The sequence below is a fragment of the Sycon ciliatum genome, chromosome 7 (genome assembly GCF_964019385.1).
Source record: "Sycon ciliatum chromosome 7, ocSycCili1.1, whole genome shotgun sequence".
Lineage (NCBI taxonomy): Eukaryota > Metazoa > Porifera > Calcarea > Leucosolenida > Sycettidae > Sycon > Sycon ciliatum.
Window position 1 is genome coordinate 5,333,568 of NC_088649.1, and position 10,000 is coordinate 5,343,567.

Genomic DNA, 10,000 nt, shown 5'->3' on the forward strand with positions numbered 1-10,000 from the left:
CACCGCCACTCTGCACAGATAGAGCGAGAGACAGACAAGAGAAAACATTGAAGACAGAGAGACAGTGATGAGAGAGAAGAGAGAGGAGTGTGTGTGAAAGAGAGAGAGTGAAGAGAGGGGAGAGAGAGAGAAGATAGATAGAGAGAGTGTGTGTGAGTGAGAGAGAGGGAAAGAGGGAAATAGAGGGTATGTGTGTGCATGAGAGAGAGAGAGAGAGAGAGAGAGAGAGAGAGAGAGAGAGAGAGAGAGAGAGAGAGAGAGAGAGAGAGAGAGAGAGAAAGAGAGAGAGAGAGAGCGTGTGAGTGAGAGGGACAAAGAGTGCATGAGTGGGAGAGACAGAAAGTATCTGTGTAAGCGAGACAGAGTGAGGGCATGCACACACACGCACGCACGCGCGCGCACACACACACAGGTACACAGCCCCCCCCCCCCACACACAGCCCCCGCGCCCCCCCCCCCCCCACACACACACTGACAGACAGACTAACCATGCCGAGCATTGCAGCTGGAACACGACCATCCAGGATGTTATTGATAGTCTCTTCCACATCCTGAGTTTCGAGAATATCGCCAGCAATTGCTCTCATAGAGAACTGAGGGAACATGGCGTGCACTTGCTCAACCTAACAGCATCAGGGGAAAGGCACAAAGACAAAAACGACTAACTTTCAACTCCCGCAGTATTTGAAAAGGCTACAGTAACAACACAACCCCACAAGACAAAGAAAAGGTCCCTCCCCTCCCCTCCCCTCCCCTCCCCTCCCCGTCATGAGTGGATTGCAACTTTCTTATTCGCCACAAGCTGCAGTATTAATGTTGAAGACGTGCTAAGACCACTTCTATTATACTTGTGTACCAGTTCTTTCCCTACCCCACAGAACGACAGTGACGACCAAAACAGAACAAGAACACCAACAAAGACAAAGGTAAGGACGACAACAAAGACAACGAAGACGACAACAAGAAAAAGAACCAGAACAAGAAAAACACACAAACTACAAGAACAAGAACGATCAGAACAAGAAGAAGAAAAAGAAAGCAGCCCTCACCATGTTCTCAATGTGAGGTGACAGCTGATCGCCAACACCGAGTGTTGCTGCGGCGGCTTCTGCAGATGATGTCTCCATGACGCGCTGCCCTGCATGACCGTGTGGGGGAAGACTGGCAGGCGACGCGCCACCAACACCACCACCAGCAGCAGCAGCAGCGGTAGCAGCACTGGCTTCAGCTCTAGGTTGACCATGGTGGTGATGGGGATGAGGATGGCGATGGTGGTGCTGGTGGCCTGCTGTGCCAGTCGGCGCCAATGGCTGATGAGGATGATTGTGATGATGGTGGCGATGCTGATGACGACGCCGCCGGTGCACATGCTCCGCACCAGCAGCCGCCGCAGGGTTTACGTTCCCTCCTGCTCCTGGCGGACGTGGTGCTGCTGCTGCGGCGTCAGCGTCGGTCTGAACAATGATACGCTGACTGGGGTCGCCGTTCAAGGTGCAGATTAGACCAATGTTGATACGCGGCAGGAAACGCAACGACAGTGCGCCTGTAACGGAGGTACGACAACAAAATGAACCAGAGTTCAGAGTGTGCATTAAGAATCTCTCAGACGGTGAGCCAACGAAAAGAAAATTTAACATGGAAATATGTGGGCACAAGTTATGCGATCGGCTGTTCAAAATCTGGTTTAGTTGGTGGACTCGATCGCATAACTTGTGCCCACACTTTTTTCCATGTTACAGTTCAGAGTGCGTCAAACTAATACAAGCAATTTGTCCCATTTGATTTGCAAGTTAATTGTTAGCACACGCATTGGTGTTTGCTCTCGCCTTTCCCGTTACAATTCACACTTGTATTTTATTTCAGAGATTTTCAGCGCTGTAGTTCTAGGTGTCATATCTCTTACTTTGTTTTTCTATAATGTTACACTCAGTATGGCATCAATTCTCCGTTTGTCGTCACTGTCTCTATATGGCTTTTTCCGTACGCAACTTCGCTGTATGGTGCCAAAATTTGGAGTCATACAGAGAAAGTCTCAACCTGAGTGGAGATATATAGGGAAAGTCGCGTCTGGAGTTATATCGAGAATGACCTGGAGTTATATACTGTAAAAGCCATATAAATATAACGAAGTGCTAACTCTAACGAGTTAAAGAGGAAGTATACCCTGAAATCAAATTTTCACCAGTTGTAGTCTTCTGCGTGCTGAGTCGAATGGTCTTGGTCCGAGGAAGCTGCGACGCTCCCTTCCTTCTTTTTTCCCAATCGAACCCGCGCACTTCCACCGAAACTGGGTGACTGCGCCCTACTAGATGGGGATTTGTATGCAAAATCTCACTAAAAGTGCTATGTCATTCTTATAAAAGCACGGATGACCGCGATTGGCCCATAATGTTGTAGTCTTTTGGACGCTGAGTCGACTGGTTTTGGTCCGAAAAGGCTGCGATGCAGCGTTCCTCCTTTATTCCCAATCGAACATGGTTGAACAAGCGGTCACGTGCTCCTGGGTGCCCAAATCACCTGGTCACCGCGCCAGCAGGCGACAACTTTCACACCAAGGTTCAACTCGAGTTCAACTCGAGTGACAGGACTGCACCCAAAAAAGGTCAAACAGGCTAGTAAGTTGTACCCTGCAGGCACGGTGACCAGCTGACTGGTGTACGCAGGAGCACGTGACCGCTTGTTCAACCATGTTCGATTGGGAATAAAGGAGGAACGCTGCATCGCAGCCTTTTCGGACCAAAACCAGTCGACTCAGCGTCCAAAAGACTACAACATATGGGCCAATGGCGGTCATCCGTGCTTTAATAAGAACGAAATGGCGCTTTTAGTGACATTTTGCATACAAATCCCCATCTAGTAGGGCGCAGTCACCCAGTTTCGGTGGAAGTGCGCGAGTTCGATTGGGAATAAAGGAGGAAGGGAGCGTCTCAGCTTCCTCGGACCAAGACCATTCGACTCAGCACCCCGAAGACTACAACTGGTGAAAATTTGATTTTAGGGTATACTTCCCCTTTAACGAGGAGAAATCTATCGTTAAAATAGAAATCGTTATACAGAAATCGATACATATAATGTCCTATTGAGGGTTGAGAATGAGTGAGAATCGTTACCTTTGGTACACGTAAACTAGTCAATTTTGGAAAATCGTTATACATGCGCCTCGTTAGAATCATGGCTTTTACAGTAGAGAAAGTCGTAGTGGAGCCATATAGGCATGAAGTAAACAGGTGATGACATATAGAGGAGTGAACACATATAGAGAACTGATGGACTACTGAGTGCCACATATATTAGTTCAATCGTGTTGCTATGTCCTTTAGTACTGTAAAGCGCATAAATACATTCATAAGTTTAAGGGGTTGAAAGGGGGAAAAGGTCTGAAGAAAATTGTTCATTTTTTACAGCGAAACCTGGCAGGAGCATCAAGTTTTGGCCAAGACGATCACGTGCATACGCTTTGGGGTCGCACTTGGCATGCACTCGTTGTACCGTACAGAGAGATTATGGTGACTAAGACAACATGTTGGACGAACGCACCCAAGTTTGGAGCACTTTTCACATTATTGCACTCTGTTTCCGGAATACTGTTTGGTTGGCGTGTGGCTGCTCCATGCGCACCAGCCGTTCGATCCTGTTCTAGATCGTTTCAACCAAACGTGCCCTTATATAAAGAAACAATTACACAGACGATTACTTTCGCTTTCTTGGTCTCAAATGCGACAGAGCCGCACACCCTCAATAATGTGTGTGTGTGTGTGTGTGTGTGTGTGTTTGCAAAAAATTCAAAAGTATTCCAGGCGTTACCTTCTAAAATAAAAGTCCGTCCACTGTCCAGAGATGATGGAAACGGCATAAGAAAAAGAACACAGCATCAAACAGCACACACACACACACGCACACAGACACGTACACACACACACACACACAGGCACGTACACACACACACACACACACACACACACAGACACGTACACACACACACACACACACACACACACACATAGACATGTACACACACACACACACACACACACACACACACACACACACACACACACACACACACATAAGCACACACACACATAAGCACACGCATAAGCACACACACAAACGACAGCTAGATGATCAGGAGGATGGCTATAGGAATCTAGTACGTGAGTGCTAGTATTTTTTGATATCGACCTTATGCCATTTGTACAGATCCACGAAATCCCGTAGACCCGGTAGGGTGTTCATTGTGTGCTATGCATGCGCATTTGACCTTTTTAGCGTCATAATTCAATCAATGACCAGCAATCGCTTTTCCAGCTTCTTCACTTTGGTTAGAACTAATGACTAGCTAGACCTTTGTCAGAAAAAGGATTTCGTATGAAATGCCTTCAGGGCCCATTTCTTAGTGGAAATAGCAGAAAACACAATAGGGTCCTGCACATTCAACACCCTACCGGGTCTACGGGATTTCCTGGATCTGTACAAACGGCATAAGGTCCATTGTACGTTATCAGGGATAAGTGATTGGGGGGGGGGGGGGGGGGGGGGGGGGGGGGGAGGGGAGAGACGCACACATTAGAGAGGTTAAGATGCACGTTATTTCTGACGTGACGCGAAAGTTCAGCTCGCGTTATTTGGCTCGCACGTCGAAAAATCAACGCGAGTGACCTGCTGCTCACGTCGAAATTTGGAGTTTTACGCCAAATTTGACGTGAAATTGAGCGTCACGTCGGAAAGAACGTGCATCTTAACCTCTCTATAGAGGCATACATCCCCAATACACGCACGCACGCATACACACACACACGTGTACACACACATGTGTACACACACACACACACACAGACACACACACACACACACACACACATTGGGGCACATGTAGCAAGACGCGATGCGGTGCACATCACAACACACTCCGCACCGTCAAAGCCCAGAAGTCAGCCAGTCAGTCAGCCAATTAGACAAACCAAACCATACTCAAAAGAAGTCTTGAGGCTTACTGCAGCTTCATAATAGAAGAGGTTTGGGTGGACACACCCAATTGTTCAGTTACCTGATGATGGCCATGTGCCGAAACATTGTTTAATAATGGAATTCGGATGGTGAGCCAATTAAAATAATTATGGTGAAAAGGAGGACAAAATGTTACGAGTTATGACTAACTGTCTATCAACGTAACCAAATCTCATACAGGACAGATAGTCATAACTCGTAACATTTTGTCCTTCTCCTTTTTCACAATAATGGAATTGGTTCAGATTAGCAGTGAGACTTGAATGGGTGTGTCCACCCAAACCTCTTTTCCAAGCCATACTCACCGTCGCTGGTTCTGAGGTGGTGCTGGCGGAGCTGGCACAGCAGTGTGTGCCCCTGTACCGGCAGGGTCATGCTGCTGCTGCTGCGGCATGTTCTGATGACCAGCACCAGCACTGGCAGCAGCATGAGCAGCAGTGACATCACCACCACCATCGATGGTGTCCTCGGCAGCGGCATCATCCCGGCCAACCTCCACACCATTGTTTCTAATGTAATTGAAATCAGCAGCCATGACATCCTCCTCAGTTGGAATGACATCAGCAGCAGCGGCAATGATATTATCGCCTGCATCGTCTTGCTCCGCTTGCTGAGTAGCCTGCCGACCATCACCAGCACCGGCTGCTGCTGGCTCTTCTGCTGCTGCCGTCACTAGCGGGCGATGGCGGACCACATCAAACAAGGGTCGGTTGGGCGGTTGCTGTGCACCCGGCCCGGGCCGGTTCTGCCCAATGGCCCGCTGTGAGCCCGGTTGGTTGTCCAGCAGTGAGGTGCGGCAAGTCGGGCAGGTGATGTCGTGCTCCATCCATGAGATCAGACATGCACTGGAGACGAACACACAAGACAAGCAATACGTGCACCCACACCCACCCACACCCACCCACACACACCACACACCCACACACCCACACACACCACACACCCACACACACCACACACCCACACCCACACACACCAACACACACCCACACACACACACACACCCACACACACCACACACCCACACACCCACACACACCACACACCCACCCACACACACCCACACCCACACACCCACCCACACCCACCCACACACCCACATCCACACATAAACACACGTAGAGCGTGTGATGTTGGACATGATGTGCTGACTGCCAAACTACAGCCGATGTCATCATTAATCTATGTTTACATGGTCTAGCCTATGACTACAACGAAAATTACAGGCATTGTTATCAATAATTCCGACAGTGCAACCTAGTGTCTGCTCCAGAGCTGGGTCAGCGACCAGATTGGGTACTTGGACCCGCTTGGAAAAAGAAGACCGGGTCACCTGTGACCCGATTGGGAATACAATATACATCAGGGAGCCATAAAACATTTCCACCTCCCTGGTCATAGGTAGGCCTCCGCGGAATATGCCGGCATAATTTCGGGAATTATCGGTGTGATTTTTAAAACGGGAATTATTGGCAATTTTTGTGGAATAATCGGTAAAATTTGAGCAATGCCCCCCTTTATTCAATTTTTTTTCCATTTTAACACCTTGATTTGTACCAAAAAGCTTGTGATCCTGAATGAGTTGATCGCCCGGTATTTCAAAAGAGAAAGAAAAAAAGCTTCCAGCCGAGTTTCACGCGAACCGTGATTTTTTTGCCCGTACAAGTGGCAAAAAAACCCTTAAGTGGTACGGTATCTGCAAAAAAGGGAAGAAAAAAAGCATTATTGTGAGAATTATTGGTGGAATTACGGGAATTATCGGACGTAATTTTGAGCAATGCTCAAAGGAATTATCGGTAAAAATACGAGCATATTCCGCGGAGGCCTAGTCATAGGCTGATGTAACGTTACAGGCAGTAGCCGCACTGAAACGGACCCGGCTCTGACCCGGTTGCAATGGTTGTGCCAGGTACAGAATCATGTACTTACCCGGCTGGTTTGAAATCCTAGAGCAGACACTGCAACCTCGCCTATCTGATACTGTAGAACGGGTAATTTTAGCGACTATTAATTTTAGCGTTTCCCATTGTCAACCGGTCAGCGACGTTTTATTTTAGCGATTTGCAGCGATTTTACTCACGGATCACCAGTGCACTACTATGTGTCAATGGATTAGTGACTTGAAACTTTAGCGAAAATGAGTCGCTCGCTAAATTCGCTAGGGTTTTTACGTCGCTAAAATTACCCGTTCTACAGTACCGATATTGAAGTCCGTCATTGTGTGCAAGTGTAGGTCGTATAGTCACTAGAGACCAGAAGGAAACCGTCGGGCGCGACAATTGGGACAAACTGGGAACGAGGCCGGCACGCGGGAAACTCTAATCGTTTCGCGAGCACGATTGGAGCAGCCCCAACGGGTGATCACGAAACGACTACGATTCCGGTTGCATTACGCATCACGCATCTCCCGCATCACGTGCATGAATGGTTCAACGCACGGCTTCGTGCCGTGCATGCTTTGACGATTGGAAATCGGAGCTGTCCAATCGTTCGATCGTAAGCGTGACTGTTTGCTAATGGTGTCTAATGTTCGCTTCACCCATTCATTACTGACTCCCTTCTCAATCCATAACAGATACGTATTAATATGGAGCTGAGATAATTGGGTTGTCACTAAGGAAGTAAGCATAAGGCATAAATATGTTAAATGCACCCCCCCCCCCCCCCCCTTCCCATGAGCGTGATCGGAGTCTTCAATATCAACATGTAGCTGTTTACAACTACAGTAAAACCTTTAACTGAAGACCACCGTGACTAGCGACCAGCCTGGTACTACAGACCACCGTGACTAGTGACCAGCCTGGTACTACAGACCACCGTGACTAGCGACCAGCCTGGTACTACAGACCACTGTGACTAGCGACCAGCCTGGTACTACAGACCACCGTGACTAGCGACCAGCCTGGTACTACAGACCACTGTGACTAGTGACCAGCCTGCTACTACAGACCACCGTGACTAGCGACCAGCCTGGTACTACAGACCACCGTGACTAGCGACCAGCCTGCTACTACAGACCACTGTGACTAGTGACCAGCCTGGTACTACAGACCACTGTGACTAGCGACCAGCCTGGTACTACAGACCACCGTGACTAGCGACCAGCCTGGTACTACAGACCACCGTGACTAGTGACCAGCCTGGTACTACAGACCACTGTGACTAGCGACCAGCCTGGTACTACAGACCACCGTGACTAGCGACCAGCCTGGTACTACAGACCACTGTGACTAGTGACCAGCCTGGTACTACAGACCACCGTGACTAGTGACCAGCCTGGTACTACAGACCACTGTGACTAGCGACCAGCCTGGTACTACAGACCACCGTGACTAGCGACCAGCCTGGTACTACAGACCACCGTGACTAGTGACCAGCCTGGTACTACAGACCACCGTAACTAGCGACCAGCCTGGTACTACAGACCACCGTGACTAGCGACCAGCCTGGTACTACAGACCACCGTGACTAGCGACCAGCCTGGTACTACAGACCACCTTGACTAGCGACCTGCCTGATACTACAGACCACCGTGACTAGCGACCTGCCTGGTACTACAGACCACTGTGACTAGCGACCTGCCTGGTACTACCGACCATCGTGACTAGCGACCTGCCTGATACTACACACCACCGTGACTAGCGACCAGCCTGGTACTAGACCACCGTGACTAGCGACCAGCCTGGTACTAAAGACCACCGTGACTAGCGACCTGCCTGATACTACAGACCACCGTGACTAGCGACCTGCCTGGTACTACAGACCACCGCGACTAGCGACCTGCCTGATACTACAGACCACCGTAACTAGCGACCTGCCTGGTACTACAGACCACTGTGACTAGCGACCTGCCTGGTACTACCGACCACCGTGACTAGCGACCAGCCTGGTACTACAGACCACCGTGACTAGTGACCAGCCTGGTACTACAGACCACCGTGACTAGTGACCAGCCTGGTACTACAGACCACTGTGACTAGTGACCAGCCTGGTACTACAGACCACTTCGCCAGGCTCGGACGGTCTCACATTCATATATGGTTGTGCGGTGCAAACCTCTAACCAATGACCACCTGCCACTACATAAAGACCGCTTTCTCTGGCCCCAAGGGGTGGTCGTTAGTCACAGGTTTACTGTGACAGTTTAAAACTCACGTATGAAAATAATGGCCGCAGGGTAGCTTCTGTACGCCGGCTGTTTCAGCACTGAACTCCTCCCAGCATATCGCGCAATTGTCCTGCAGCTCACGCAATTCTTCGGCAGTCGCCACTCGACACCTGCACACAAGGTGGGAGAACGAACCAGAGACAACGATGAGAATGAGTGTGGGCGCGTGAGAGACAAGAAAACAAGAGGAAATGAGATCAGGTGTATTGTCCGAGCTATGCAACCGTTCCAAATGCTCTGGCACAAGAAGGCAGCCTTCGACAGGTTTGCACCTGCGCACGAACACACACAAACGTTTGTCCATACGCATATCCACACGCATTTACACCCCCCCCCCCCCCCCCAACACACACACACAGAGTCACAGCAGAAGGCACTTGTCAACAAGCCCTTACCGTTCACTCAGACTGGTGAGCACTGTCCGGTAGTTACGTCGCTGTTGCCTTAGCTTGCCAAACCTCTGTATGGACTGGCGCAGTAGTAGGGCGGTGATTAGAGATCCAGGTGACACGGATAAGCTTAAACCTGATGAGTAGATGTTCATGAAGAAAGCTAAATAGGCCTGCAAGTGACAGTTAACGACAACGACGAGGACGACAACAAGAACAAGAACAACGTGAGAATAAAGATTTGAAACGACAACAACAACAACAACAACAACAACAACAACAACAACAACAACAACAACAACAACAACAACAACAGCGACGACGACGATAATAACAACGACGACAACAGGAGAGTTTTTGGTCAAAATTGGCGAAACGATTCTGTTTACGAAGATGCAGCATTGGGGTGAGCTCATGGTTCTCTGCCACTCGTCTG

The 10,000-nt window shown here is 49.3% G+C and overlaps 1 protein-coding gene across 1 annotated transcript in view; it reads right to left on the reverse strand.

The window, feature by feature from the left end:
• LOC135820797 (uncharacterized) overlaps nt 1-10,000 on the reverse strand; it is a 20,843-nt gene that overhangs the window by 3,794 nt on the left and 7,049 nt on the right. The window contains exons 7-13 of the mRNA XM_065333841.1: nt 9,571-9,737; nt 9,163-9,285; nt 5,313-5,852; nt 3,805-3,827; nt 1,050-1,543; nt 489-623; nt 1-10 (exon numbers count right to left, since the gene is read on the reverse strand). The exon at nt 1-10 is cut by the window's left edge and continues 574 nt beyond it. Of these exons, the coding sequence (XP_065189913.1) occupies nt 1-10; nt 489-623; nt 1,050-1,543; nt 3,805-3,827; nt 5,313-5,852; nt 9,163-9,285; nt 9,571-9,737 (1,492 nt within the window). The remainder of the gene's footprint in view (nt 11-488; nt 624-1,049; nt 1,544-3,804; nt 3,828-5,312; nt 5,853-9,162; nt 9,286-9,570; nt 9,738-10,000) is intronic.